Here is a 15,151-nt window from a genome sequence, read left to right as displayed (position 1 = left end):
ATCTTCTGATATCTGATCTCATCAGCTTGAACGCACCTTGGAAATCATCAAGAGTCATAAAATCAGTTTTCTGCAACGTTTTGGAATATTAAGCGCCTATTTTGCGGACATTTTGAAAAATGGCTGCCACGTCCGTCAGGGGCCGAATTGGCAGCGTCCCGATATCTATATCTTTTCGTGACATATAAACCTACATCTGTGCCAAATTTGTTGATTTTATCGCAAAACGACAATTGTAACGAATATTTCAGCTTAGCTGCCCCGTTATTACATGAGATTTAGATTTTTTTTTCTGTAAATCTTTTAATCTGGAAAGAGCTTTGTACTTAAGTTTGACAAGTGTTAAATAAATTATTATTATTATTACTACACTAGTTGTATGAAATGAAAAATTAAGCAGTAAAACAATGGCTTATGAGATTTCTTAAAAACAATCACTGCAGCCTCAGGAGTGTGTGTAATGTGTCACTAGCCTGTCTGTAAACGGCTGCCCGTACAACGGTCCGTTGCCCACACCGGGTTCCTGTCCTGGGTGAGGAAGAGTTTATGAGAAATGTGGAGCCATCACCAAAGCCTGAGGAGCCAAGAAATATTTTACAGCTGAAAACTGAAATGTTTTCAAACATGGAGCAGGTTTGAACCGAGGCTCGGTTTGTAAATGACGAAACATGCTGTGCGTTCCAAAACCCACACTACCATACTACTTAGTATGCCAGAAAATAAGATTTCTGATGTCCCAATACATAGTATTTCAAATGCAGTGTGCAAAAAATACCAGGATGTCCTTCTACATCTGGTCACATTTTACAGTATGAATGCCAGCATGCTTTTCTGGCTGTTCTGACCCACAATCCTCTGCACAGCAGATATATTGTATTCATACTGCATGCAACAGTACGTACTTTGTAAGGGCAGCTGCAGTGTACTAAAAGTAAAAAGTAAAAGTATGTGATTTGGGACGTAGTCAGTCGTGCTGCTCCTCGTCCTGGAATGAATCATAGCTTGAAAACCCCTCCCTCTTCTTCCTGCTCTCAAACACAGACAGCTCGGACACACTCAGTCCTCTTATTTCCTTGTTCCCTCCCCTTCAGATCGACAGTTTGAAGGTGGGTGTAACCGACATAACACATGATGATTACATCAGAGCTCAAACTAGTGTCGGTTTTCAGGAAGTGAAACTCAGACAGTCGTTGCTACTGAGAGGTGAAATGGCGACGAAAGGAGTTCAGCTGGACCAGGAAGCAATCTCTTGTTCGATCTGTCTGGATCTACTGAAGGATCCGGTGACTACTTCCTGTGGACACAGCTACTGCATGAACTGTATTAAAAGCTTCTGGGATGGAGAGGATGAGAAGAAGATCTACAGCTGCCCTCAGTGTAGGCACACCTTCACACCGAGGCCCGTCCTGCTGAAAAACACCATGTTCGCAGTTTTAGTGGAGGAGCTGAAGAAGACTGGACTCCACGCTGCTCCTGCTGATCACTGCTATGCTGGACCTGAAGATGTGGCCTGTGATGTCTGCACTGGGAAGAAACTGAAAGCCTTCAAGTCCTGTCTGATGTGTCTAATCTCTTACTGTGAGAAACACCTCCAGCCTCATTATGACTCAGCTCCGTTCAAGAAACACAAGCTGGTGGAGCCCTCCAAGAAGCTCCAGGAGAACATCTGCTCTCGTCACGACGAGGTGATGAAGATGTTCTGTCGTACTGATCAGCAGTGTATCTGTTATCTCTGCTCTGTGGATGAACATAAAGGCCACGACACCGTCTCAGCTGCAGCAGAAAGGACCGACAGGCAGAGAGAGCTGGAGGTGAGTCGACTCAACATCCAGCAGAGGATCCAGGACAGAGAGAAAGATGTGAAGCTGCTCCAACAGGAGGTGGAGGCTGTCAATCGCTCTGCTGATAAAGCAGTGGAGGACAGTGAGAAGATCTTCACCGAGCTGATCCGTCTCATGGAGAAAAGAAGCTGTGATGTGAAGCAGCAGGTCAGATCCCAGCAGAAAAGTGAAGTGAGTCGAGTCAAAGAGCTTCAGGAGAAGCTGGAGCAGGAGATCACTGAGCTGAAGAGGAGAGACGCTGAGATGAAGCTGCTGTCACACACAGAGGACCACAACCAGTTTTTACTCAACTACCCCTCACTGTCCCCGCTCAGTGAATCTACACACTCATCCAGCATCAATATCCGTCCTCTGAGCTACTTTGAGGACGTGACGGCGGCTGTGTCAGAAGTCAGAGATAAACTACAGGACGTTCTGAGAGAGAAATGGACAAACGTCTCACAGACAGGGACTGAAGTGGATGTTTTACTGTCACAACCAGAGCCCAAGACCAGAGCTGGATTCTTAAAATATTCACGAGAAATCACACTGGATCCAAACACAGCAAACACACTGCTGTTATTATCTGAGGGGAACAGAAAAGCAACATGTATGACACAACAACAGTCTTATCCTAGTCACCCAGACAGATTCACTACATGGTGGCCTCAGGTCCTGAGTAGAGAGAGTCTGACTGGACGTTGTTACTGGGAGGTGGAGAGGAGAGGGGGAGGAGTTTATGTAGCAGTTGCATATAAGAGTATCAGGAGAGCAGGGGGGTTGCTTGAATGTGGGTTTGGATACAATGACAAATCTTGGGCGTTAGATTGTAACCAAAACAGTTATATATTTTTGTACAACAATATCAAAACCCCCGTCTCAGGTCCTCTGTCCTCCAGAGTAGGAGTGTATCTGGATCACAGTGCAGGTATTCTGTCCTTCTACAGCGTCTCTGAAACCATGACTCTCCTCCACAGAGTCCAGACCACATTCACTGAGCCTCTCTATGCTGGATTTAGGCTTTATAGGGACCATGGAAACACTGCTGAGTTGTGTAAACTGAAATAGACAGAAGTCATTTAAGGGTTAAATTCTGTGTTTTAACTCTTAAACTTCTCTGGTGTCCATCATTGTTGCTGCAGAGCTGATTTGTGTCTGGACCGCAGAGGACCAGCCCTACAAACACTAAAGTGTGTCACTGACTGACTGACTGAGTGATGAAGTTACAGGATTCATCAGCGACTGTTGCAGGTTCCTCATTGGTTGTTGCTCTTTCTAAATGAAAAGCTGGAGAACAGTTCAGTGTTTATGTTTTCCGGGGATTGTGTCAGCGGTTCATTGAGTCATTACATCGTGTTGTTGTTGTGCATGTGCTATTGTTTATGTTCGTTTAAGTTACGTTACGTTGTGCTTCGTATTGTGTTACCACCGTGCATTCACACCAAGCACGAAACACATTAGCAAGCCACACGTCGCTACTGCGGTATGAACCCAAAATAAGCAGACTGTGCTGTGATTTAATATCAATAAACGGTTCAAAATGATGCCGAAATAACGAGATTATGATGTCGATTTGTAAAAAGACCGAATTAATGCTTAGTCGGGTCTGTCTGCAACACAGCAAGCAAACAACTTTTAAAATGCTTGTTTTCTGAATGGAGTTTGGATCGATCAGTGCCAGGCTATGCAGCTGCTCCATTAACACTCCATCTAGGAATAAACACGGCAGCAACAACGTCAGTGATGACATAAACTTTGTAAGTATGTATATTTTGTTACACACCACTTATATGATGAATGCTTTTGATACACATGCTTTAATAAAGAAATTAAATACTGTTAACCTTGCATACTGTATGTCATGCTGATACCTTTTCACCTTGTATAAAATAATATAATATAATGACTAGTAAATGTTACCATTTACTATTACTGAATGCAATTTGCTTCATTATAAGTTGTCTTTCAATCAAACATTAAGATATAAGTGGAAAAAACCTTTCACAAGACATTATAGACATAACCACTGATTATTTGTGTAACAATTTAGCCACAAATTCACATCCTGATCATATACGTGACCATCTCATGAGTTGTTCTGTAAATGTGTGAGTGTCTTCATGTGGCGCTCCTCCCTGTGTCTGTTTCACTGCTCAAGATGACCTTTGTTCACCTGAACTGATATTTCTCTGTGTGAAAATGTAAACTTCTCTGTGCTCTAAATGTTTGATGCATATTTCTATATATATATCTATATATATATAGATATATATATATAGATATTCTGTTCTCACCACTTTCTGTAAAGATATCTCGAATCATATTTATTTGTTTGGCAGACTAAATGTTGTCGTCCAGATCGACGTACAAACGAGATACTAAGATGTTTAATGAAAACTGTAATTATCATGATCATAATCAATAAGGAAATCATTATTCTCTGTTACATCGCTGAGATTCTGCTCAAACAAACTGATTGTGTGGATGAAAATTAATCTGTACGTGAAATCATTGAACAAGAGTCATTTAACAGACTTTACTGATGGGATGTGTGAACAAACTGAGGGTTTCTATAATCAATAAACAAGAATGAACTAAGTCTTTTCTTCCTGTCTTTTTTCCAGGGTGTCATACAAAGCTCCAGGCTGCTTTGGATCAGGATGACGTCCTGAAATTGAACCGTTTTGTCACAAATGCTTCAAAGTAGATCGTTAAATATGTGAGAAAATTATTATAAAGATGTTTAAATATTTCAGGACAGTTTATTTTGATAACTCCTTGTTGTCAGTCAGCTGTTTTTAACCAGCAAAAGAATAGAATTTGTTGGGAAATCACACTGGATCCAAACTTATTTGGTGTTCATGGTATTCAACATCCAAATCACTATTCCAATGCTTAGTCTGTTTATTTTTTATTTTATTATATATATATATATATATATATATGTATGTAATAATTATGTATAAATCCCAAAATATCCCATGAAATAAGGATCAATCCCACAACATTATTCATATTTAACATGAATTATTATTACTTATTCTCAGATGGATTTCGCTGTTTGTTGTGTGTAGAGGTGGCTTTACTTTACTGTTTAATTTCTGGACTACCCCACACTGTCTTCTGTCTGAGTGTCTTGAATAGTGTATATAGAGTAGTCTTTGTCCAAATGAACCCGTAAAAATTCACAAGTGCATATTTTTCTCTCAGTTTGGGGCTCCGTCCTCACTAGGCTGCCGTTTTTCTCACCCCAAACAGAGCTCTTGGGGATAGAGCCGCCCATTGAGGGCTGTGTGGCAGTAAGAAAAGCTGTTGTTGCCTCCTGTGATCACTCATTTTAAATGTCAGCGTAGCCCATCACACAGTACGGCTGCTGTCATTAAACAGTATCAGATGATATTGTGATTGAGTAATGCTCAGCAGAGCAGCAGCTTGGGAATGACTGCTGGGTAGCAGGTGGTACTATCTACGAAAATAATGTGAAATACTTTTCCTGTGATCGTTTCTTGTGTTTGAAAGTGCTTCTGTCTCCGTATATTGACTGCTGAACACGTGGAGATTCTCTCAGAAGGCGCCGACTTGGACCACAAGAGGTCAGGAGTGCTCAGTATTAAAGTGGTCTGAGGATGTTAATCCACCAATCTGACAGCCTGAACTCATTCAGTCAAAGTCCAAGCCAAGCTTTCACATCTAGCTGTTAGTCTGAAGGACATGAATGTCATCAGGACACAGAGCTCAGTGTCGTTTTAGCTGGAAAGCTGTTTTGTTGTTTAGTTCAACTGTTAACGTTACCAGATACGCCAGGAATATTTTTGCTGACTCGTTTTGAGACTAACTTAAGTTTGGTATTGTAGTTTACATTTTACCAATGCTCATATTTTAGACTTCAGTGGACGTCAGGTAGAGTTAGCCCCAGTTTTAGCCTCAGGCGGTCCGCAAAGACCGATAAGTAACGTACAAATGCTAGCGTTAGCGTCTGTTTTCCCTCCAGAATGTAGAGGTTGGGCTTGTTATTTGGCTCGGTACGGAGGATATACTGTAAATTTACAGAATTTTCCGTTTTAGGATTAACAGATGTCCCCGTGAATGGTACGGAGGACATCCTGTAAATCAACAGAAATTTCCATTTTAGGGGTTGAAGAAATGTCTGTTAATTTGAGGGTCACTTGCCTCTCAGCAGGCTGGTTGGGTTCATTATCTCTGAGCAGAGGCCGCTGTGGAGCCTAATTGTCCCTGATGAGGATCAGGTGGTTGAAGCCTATATCTACCCCTGGTTTCAGTACTCAGGTGCTGACTCATTAGCTGCATCTCATTTCCCGATTTTTTGCCTCCTCGCTCCTCGATCCTCTGGCTGTGACCCGGAAATCGATCTCAGCGCTCCATCTTGAAGGACATCCCAATTCCTAAAATGCATCTTGAGGAGCGAGGATCAAGGAGGCTTGCCGGAGGAGCCATGAGTGAGGATACACCAGTGTATCCTCCAGGGTATCCTTCACGGAAGTTTTTTACCGACAAACATGCCCCCTTATTGTATATCGTTTCTTGATTTGATGCTGCGCCGATCGGTTTGATCTGATACACGTCAACATCATTGGAGTTTTATACCGGAGTGAAGACAGATCACAGATTAAATGTTTTATAGTTTAGTTGTCTTCTGATTCACCATCTAGTTATAATCTGTGTTAACTGTAGGTGTGAACAACAAACGGACCATGTTGATGGTAAAGTGTTCCAGCAGCAGAAGGACCTGCAGGATCTCTGCTTCACACACTGCTGAAGGAGTCTGTTACTGAAAGGGCTTTATAAGCCCTGACAACAAACGGACCTCAATCAACTTTCTTCATTTATTAGAAAGAATTTTCTTTTGATGATCTGTTATTTCCCCCCACTAACTTGTATTAAGTTACAGTTAAAGTCAGAGAGAGAAAGAGGGTCTGTCTTTTACACCTTTTACATCATTTATCCTCATTTCCATTCAGTCACATGAGGCTGATAATTCCTCAGCATCGGGTTTGATATGAGTTATATCATTTACATTTTCCCTGAAACATTCAGCCTAATACATAATTTCTAGTGTAAGAATATCAATAAATACAGACACTAATATTGAATTAATAATATAAAGTTATTGTGCCAGTAGAGATGGTTCCTGGTCCTCTAAGCAGGACTCAGTCCACAGTAGAAATACAGACTGCAGCTGTAATTCATGTGCAGGTGTTTGTTAAACAGGTAACAGGCTACAGAGAGGAAACACTGCTGCTCTACCACTGATAATAACTTTAGTGTCTTTATTAGTATTAGATCAGTTCAGACATAAACAGCTGTTAAAGCCAACTGACAGTTGATCCAGCTGTGATCAGCTGCTGCTGTCATCAGAAACGGACGCCGCTTCACGTGACGCTTCAGAGGAAACGACGTCTCATGTCTCTAAAAACATATTTCCTCTCTTCCTCTCTCCTCGTGTCTCTTCCTCGCATCCTCCGCTCGCATCTCCCGTGGGCGGGACTAAGACGCGAGGAGAGGAGTCGAGGAGAGGAATCGAGCCTTATAAAATTGGAAATGGGAAAGGCCCATTGTCTCTTTGTCAGAGGTAGTGAGAGTGCTGTCTTGTTGTTGCTGTATCTGTATATGGGTGTGTGAATCTGCAGAAGTACCACGTGAACCTATCTGTGGGATTCACTCACCATTTAGCTTCTTCTCTTCTCAGAGTCTCTTAGAGTGGGTTAGGTCTGTGTGGCCTGCCTTCGCTGGTTCTTTTGTTTCATTTATGTTCTAGTCAGCTGCTTGGCAGCGGTGTTTTAGTTTTAGTTTTTTCAACTTATATTGAGTGTAGGGAGCCTTCCTTTTAGGCCTGTTTTCATTTGGTGTTTCCCCTCTCCCTTTGAATCGCTTGCGATTTTTGTGGTTATCCTTCGGGAGTAACTTTAAGATTCCCCTGGTCCGCAATTGCGTCCCTCCCCCTGTCCCCCTGATGGTTAACTTAACGGAAAATGTCCTGGTAAGGTGTGGTGGCTGATCAGCGCAAGACCTACGAAAAATAAGAAGATTTTCTAAAATGTCCCGTGGTACCAGTCCATCTATCCCCTCATTCACAAACGTTCAGTCCTATGTTTTCCCTAACAATGCAACATTATTTTTCATACTGTCTGCCTGAATATATCTGTATTCTACCTCTGTCTGAAACGCTCCGCAAAACCAAGCAAACCAACAACGTGCGCACTTTAATCAAATTTCAATCAAATTTGAGGATCCCAAAGTGTAAACAATGTGCTGCAGTATGGCAATGGAATATTTAATTGGATTTCTTTTGGTAAAACTTCGCCTCCAGCAACCCGCTTCCTCAGTTCTTGTATCATGCTGTAACCCGTCCAGCGTTTGCTGTTATACAACAGTATATACATGTTTTTAAAGTGCTATTGCATATCAAAAAAATAAAACAAAGAAATGAATCCTACTGGAGTTGGCACCCTGCCGTGGTGGATAAGCTTATGTGTCTCTTTAACCCTGTATTACAACAGGAGACTGATCTAAGTTTCCTTATAAGTTCAACCAAATCAGCTTGGTCACAGGTTAGAGACTGGACAAATAGCAGCTCCTTTGCTCAGATTTGAAGGCCACTGCAAAAATAAAACATTGTCATATGAACCTGAAGTTCTTACTCAAACTAAAATGTTCTCATGTCATCTCTGTTAGTTTTACTGCTAGCAATACAACCCAAGGTTCTACCAAAGTTCAGTATCACTTTAACTGTGATTAGAGGTTACTGGCGACCAAGAAATGTATCCAGCGTTATCTCTGTCAGTTTTACTGCTTTATTGGTTGTCATTCTACCATGAACGCATGGGGGTGAAGTTTGACCCTGAAGTGACCATGCTCCTTTTATTTGGTTTTCATGTTTTTCTCAGGTTAAAAACTTTTTAAAAGTACCCTTAAAAAATGAGGATGTAAAAAAATTATTTCCGTGATCTTCTGACATCTGAACTCATCAGCTTGAACGCACCTTGGAAATCATCAAGAGTTATAAAATCATTTTTATGCAACGTTTTGGAATATTAAGCGCCTATTTTGCGGCCATTTTGGAAAAAGGCTGCCACGTCCGTCAGGGGTCAAATTAGCAGCGCCCCTATATCTATATCTTTTCATGACATATAACCCTACATCTGTGCCAAATCTGTTGCTTTTATCGCAAAATGCATAATTGTTACGAATATTTCAGCTTAACTGCCCCGCTATTACACGGGATTTAGATTTTTTTTTTTGTAAATCTTTTAATCTGGAAAGAACTTTGTGCTTAAATTTGACAAGTGTTATATAAATTATTATTATTATTACTACACTAGTTGCTTAGGTTACTTATCTCTACTTTCTTATGTAAAAACGAAAAATTAAGCTGCAGCCTCAGGAGTGTGTGTAATGTGTCACTAGCCTGTCTGTAAACGACTGCCCGTACAGCGGTCCGTTGCCCACACCGGGTTCCTGTCCTGGGTGAGGAAGAGTTTATGAGAAATGTGGAGCCATCACCAAAGCCTGAGGAGCCAAGAAATATTTTACAGCTGAAAACTGAAATGTTTTCAAATGTGGAGCAGGTTTGAACCGAGGCTCCGTTTGTAAATGACGAAACATACTGTGCGTTCCAAAACCCACACTACCATACTACTTAGTATGCCAGAAAATAAGATTTCTTATGTCCCAATACATAGTATGTCAAATGCAGTGTGCCAAAAATACCAGGATGTCCTACTACATCTGGTCACATTTTACAGTATGAAAGCCAGCATGCTTTTCCGGCTGTTCTGACCCACAATCCTCTGCACAGCAGATATATTGTATGTATACTGCATGCAACAGTACGTACTTTGTAAGGGCAGCTGCAGTGTACTAAAAGTAAAAAGGAAAAGTATGTGATTTGGGACGTAGTCAGTCGTGCTGCTCCCCGTCCTGGAATGAATCATAGCTTGATAACCCCTCCCTCTTCGTCCTGCTCTCAAACACAGACAGCTCGGACACACTCGGTCCTCTTATTTCCTTGTTCCCTCCCCTTCAGATCGACAGTTTGAAGGTGGGTGTAACCAACATAACACATGATGATTACATCAGAGCTCAAACTAGTGTCGGTTCTCAGGAAGTGAAACTCAGACAGTCGTTGCTACTGAGAGGTGAAATGGCGACGAAAGGAGATCAGCTGGACCAGGAAGCAATCTCTTGTTCGATCTGTCTGGATCTACTGAAGGATCCGGTGACTACTTCCTGTGGACACAGCTACTGCATGAACTGTATTAAAAGTTTCTGGGATGGAGAGGATGAGAAGAAGATCTACAGCTGCCCTCAGTGTAGGCACACCTTCACACCGAGGCCCGTCCTGCTGAAAAACACCATGTTCGCAGTTTTAGTGGAGGAGCTGAAGAAGACTGGACTCCAAGCTGCTCCTGCTGATCACTGTTATGCTGGACCTGAAGATGTGGCCTGTGATGTCTGCACTGGGAGGAAACTGAAAGCCTTCAAGTCCTGTCTGGTGTGTCTGGCCTCTTACTGTGAGAAACACCTCCAGCCTCATTATGACTCAGCTCCGTTCAAGAAACACAAGCTGGTGGAGCCCTCCAAGAAGCTCCAGGAGAACATCTGCTCTCGTCACAACGAGGTGATGAAGATGTTCTGTCGTACTGATCAGCAGTGTATCTGTTATCTCTGCCCTGTGGATGAACATAAAGGCCACGACACCGTCTCAGCTGCAGCAGAAAGGACCGAGAGGCAGAGAGAGCTGGAGGTGAGTCAACTCAACATCCAGCAGAGGATCCAGGACAGAGAGAAAGATGTGAAGCTGCTCCAACAGGAGGTGGAGGCTGTCAATCGCTCTGCTGATAAAGCAGTGGAGGACAGTGAGAAGATCTTCACCGAGCTGATCCGTCTCATGGAGAAAAGAAGCTGTGATGTGAAGCAGCAGGTCAGATCCCAGCAGAAAAGTGAAGTGAGTCGAGTCAAAGAGCTTCAGGAGAAGCTGGAGCAGGAGATCACTGAGCTGCAGAGGAGAGACGCTGAGATGAAGCTGCTGTCACACACAGAGGACCACAACCAGTTTCTACTCAACTACCCCTCACTGTCCCCGCTCACTGAATCTACACACTCATCCAGCATCAATATCCGTCCTCTGAGCTACTTTGAGGACGTGACGGCGGCTGTGTCAGAAGTCAGAGATAAACTACAGGACGTTCTGAGAGAGAAATGGACAAACGTCTCACAGACAGGGACTGAAGTGGATGTTTTACTGTCACAACCAGAGCCCAAGACCAGAGCTGGATTCTTAAGATATTCACGAGAAATCACACTGGATCCAAACACAGCAAACACACATGTGTTATTATCTGAGGGGAACAGAAAAGCAACATGTATGAGACAACAACAGTCTTATTCTAGTCACCCAGACAGATTCACTGGATGGTGTCATCAGGTCCTGAGTAGAGAGAGTCTGACTGGACGTTGTTACTGGGAGGTGGAGAGGAGAGGAGTTTATGTAGCAGTCACATACAAGAGTATCAGGAGAGCAGGGGGGTCGAATGAATGTTACTTTGGCTACAATGATAAATCTTGGGCGTTACATTGTAACCAAGACAGTTATATATTTCAGTACAACAATATCCAAACCCCCGTCTCAGGTCCTCAGTCCTCCAGAGTAGGAGTGTACCTGGATCACAGTGCAGGTATTCTGTCCTTCTACAGCGTCTCTGAAACCATGACTCTCCTCCACAGAGTCCAGACCACATTCACTGAGCCTCTCTATGCTGGACTTAGGTTTCATTATTATGATGTCACTGCTGAGTTGTGTAAACTGAAATAGACAGAAGTCATTTAAGGGTTAAATTCTGTGTTTTAACTCTTAAACTTCTCTGGTGTCCATCATTGTTGCTGCAGAGCTGATTTGTGTCTGGACCGCAGAGGACCAGCCCTACAAACACTAAAGTGTGTCACTGACTGACTGACTGAGTGATGAAGTTACAGGATTCATCAGCGACTGTTGCAGGTTCCTCATTGGTTGTTGCTCTTTCTAAATGAAAAGCTGGAGAACAGTTCAGTGTTTATGTTTTCTGAGGATTGTGTCAGCGGTTCATTGAGTCATTACATCGTGCTGTTGTTGTGCATGTGCTATTGTTTATGTTCGTTTAAGTTACGTTACGTTGTGCTTCGTATTGTGTTACCACCGTGCATTCACACCAAGCATGAAGCACATTAACAAGCCACACGTCGCTACTGCGGTATGAACCCAAAATAAACACACTGTGCTGTGATTTAATATCAATAAACGGGTCAAAATGATGCCGAAATAACGACATTATGATGCCAATTAGTAAACAGTCTGAATTAATGTTTTGCCAGGTCTGTCCGCAACACAGCAAGCAAACAACTTTTAAAATGCTTGTTTTCTGAATGGAGTTCGGATCGATCAATGCCAGGCTATACTAACATTGTAGCTACTCCATCAACACTCAACATAACGTCATCAAAGCATAAATACGACAGCGACGTTGTTGTAAACGGATCAAAAGTGAAGCCGAAATAACTACATAATGATGCTGCTTAGTAAACAGTCTGAATTAATGCTTAGTCGGGTCTGTCTGCAACACAGCAAGCAAACAACTTTTAAAATGCGTGTTTTCTGAATGGAGTTTGGATCGATCAATGCCAGGCTATGCAGCTGCTCCATTAACACTCTATGTAGGAATAAACACGGCAGCAACAACGTCAGTGATGACATAAACTTTGTAAGTACGTATATATTGTTACACACCACTTATATGATGAATGCTTTTGATACACATGCTTTAATAAAGAAATGAAATACTGTTAACCTTGCATACTGTATGTCATGCTGATACCTTTTCACCTTGTATAAAATGTATAATATACTGACTAGTAAATGTTTCCATTTACTATTACTGAATGCAATTTGCTTCATTATAAGTTGTCTTTCAATCAAACATTAAGATATAAGTGGGAAAAAAAACTGTTCACAAAACATTATAGACATAACCACTGATTATTTGTGTAACAATTTAGCCACAAATTCACATCCTGACCACGATCCATCTCATGAGTTGTTCTGTAAATGTGTGAGTGTCTTCAGGTGGCTCCTTCCTGTGTCTGTTTCACTGCTCATGATGATCTTTGTTCACCTGAACTGATATTTCTCTGCATGAAAATGTAAACTTCTCTGTGCTCTAAATGTTTGATGAATATTTGTATATATATATATGTATATATCTATATATATACATATATATATATAGATAGATATTCTGTTCTCACCACTTTCTGTAAAGATATCTCGAATCACATTTATTTGTTTGGCAGTCTAAATGTTGTCGTCCAGATCGACGTACAAACGAGATACTAAGATGTTTAATGAAAACTGTAATTATCATGATCATAATCAATAAGGAAATCATTATTCTCTGTTACATCGCTGAGATTCTGCTCAAACAAACTGATTGTGTGGATGAAAATGAATCTGTACGTGAAATCATTGAACGAGTCATTTAACAGACTTTACTGATGGGATGTGTGAACAAACGGAACGTTTCTATAATCAATAAACAAGAATGAACTAAGTCTTTTCTTCCTGTCTTTTTTCCAGGGTGTCATACAAAGCTCCAGGCTGCTTTGGATCAGGATGACGTCCTGAAATTGAACCGTTTTGTCACAAATGCTTCAAAGTAGATCGTTAAATATGTGAGAAAATTATTATAAAGCTGTTTAAATATTTCAGGACAGTTTATTTTGATAACTCCCTGTTGTCAGTCAGCTGTTTTTAACCAGTAAAAGAACAGAATTTGTTGTGAAATCACACTGGATCCAAACTTATTTGGTGTTCATGGTATTCAACATCCAAATCACTATTCCAATGCTTAGTCTGTTTATTTTTTATTTTATTATATATATATATATATATATATATATATATATATATATATATATATATATATATATATATGTATGTAATAATTATGTATAAATCCCAAAATATCCCATGAAATAAGGATCAATCCCACAACATTATTCATATTTAACATTAATTATTATTAGTTATTCTCAGATGGATTTCGCTGTTTGTTGTGTGTATAGGTGGCTTTACTTTACTGTTTAATTTCTGGACTACCCCACGCTGTCTTCTGTCTTGAGTGTCTTGAATAGTGTATATAGAGTAGTCTTTGTCCAAATGAACCCGTAAAAATTCACAAGTGCATATTTTTCTCTCAGTTTGGGGCTCCGTCCTCACTAGGCGCCGTTTTTCTCACCCAAAACAGAGCTCTTGGGGATAGAGCGGCCCAGTGAGGGCTGTGTGGCAGTAAGAAAAGCTGTTGTTGCCTCCTGTGATCACTCATTTTAAATGTCAGCGTAGCCCATCACACAGTACGGCTGCTGTCATTAAACAGTATCAGATGATATTGTGATTGAATAATGCTCAGCAGAGCAGCAGCTTGGGAATGACTGCTGGTCAGCAGGTGGTACTATCTACGAAAATAATGTGAAATACTTTTCCTGTGATCGTTTCTTGTGTTTGAAAGTGCTTCTGTCTCCGTATATTGACTGCTGAACACGTGGAGATTCTCTCAGAAGGCGCCGACTTGGACCACAAGAGGTCAGGAGTGCTCAGTTTTAAAGTGGTCTGAGGATGTTAATCCACCAATTTGACAGCCTGAACTCATTCAGTCAAAGTCCAAGCCAAGCTTTCACATCTAGCTGTTAGTCTGAAGGACATGAATATCATCAGGACACTGAGCCATATCACAGTCAGAAGCTGAAGTAGCAGTCCTGAACCTCATCATCGCTATCATTACTGTGAATGCTCATTTTGATCCAGAGATTTCTGTAGAAAATGTGACCGATGGACAGTAGTTCAGACACTGCAGTGAGCTTAATGGAGATTGTCTGACCTCTTGACCTCTTGTAGAAGACATTGCATGGTTTGAAGGACAGCGAACGGCCGTATTGTTGGCATGTGATTGAACGTGCATCATTAATTAAATTTGGCACAGATGTAGGTTTATATGTTATGAAAAGATATAGATATCGGGGCGCTGCCAATTTGGCCATTTTCCAAAATGGCTGCTAAATAGGTGCAAAATATTCCCAATTTTTGCAGAAAACTGATTTTATGACTCTTGATGATCAGGTGTGTTCAAGCTGATTAGATCAGATGTCAGAAGATCACAGGCATGTTTTTTCTTTACCTCTTTATCTTTAAAGGGTTCTTTTTAAAAGCTTTTAACCTGAGAAAAACGCGAAAACCGAATATAAGGAGCATGGTCACTTCAGGTTCAAACTTAACCCCCATGCCT

At 41.3% G+C, this 15,151-nt stretch overlaps 2 protein-coding genes across 2 annotated transcripts; both read left to right on the top strand.

Moving 5' to 3' along the window:
- Window positions 1–1,193: 1,193 nt before the first annotated feature.
- On the top strand, window positions 1,194–2,888 carry LOC119495101 (tripartite motif-containing protein 16-like). Its single transcript, XM_037781319.1, has one exon. The coding sequence runs from the start codon at window positions 1,209–1,211 to the stop codon at window positions 2,886–2,888; it is 1,680 nt and encodes a 559-aa protein (XP_037637247.1). The 5' UTR covers window positions 1,194–1,208.
- A 6,987-nt stretch (window positions 2,889–9,875) lies between these two features.
- On the top strand, window positions 9,876–11,980 carry LOC119495100 (tripartite motif-containing protein 16-like). The gene has a single exon (XM_037781317.1). The coding sequence runs from the start codon at window positions 9,982–9,984 to the stop codon at window positions 11,650–11,652; it is 1,671 nt and encodes a 556-aa protein (XP_037637245.1). The 5' UTR covers window positions 9,876–9,981; the 3' UTR covers window positions 11,653–11,980.
- Window positions 11,981–15,151: the final 3,171 nt, after the last annotated feature.

Source organism: Sebastes umbrosus, chromosome 10 (assembly GCF_015220745.1).
Source record: "Sebastes umbrosus isolate fSebUmb1 chromosome 10, fSebUmb1.pri, whole genome shotgun sequence".
NCBI classification, from domain to species: domain Eukaryota; kingdom Metazoa; phylum Chordata; class Actinopteri; order Perciformes; family Sebastidae; genus Sebastes; species Sebastes umbrosus.
The sequence above is the reverse complement of the archived record's forward strand: the minus strand, read 5'-3'. Positions and strand labels throughout refer to the sequence as shown.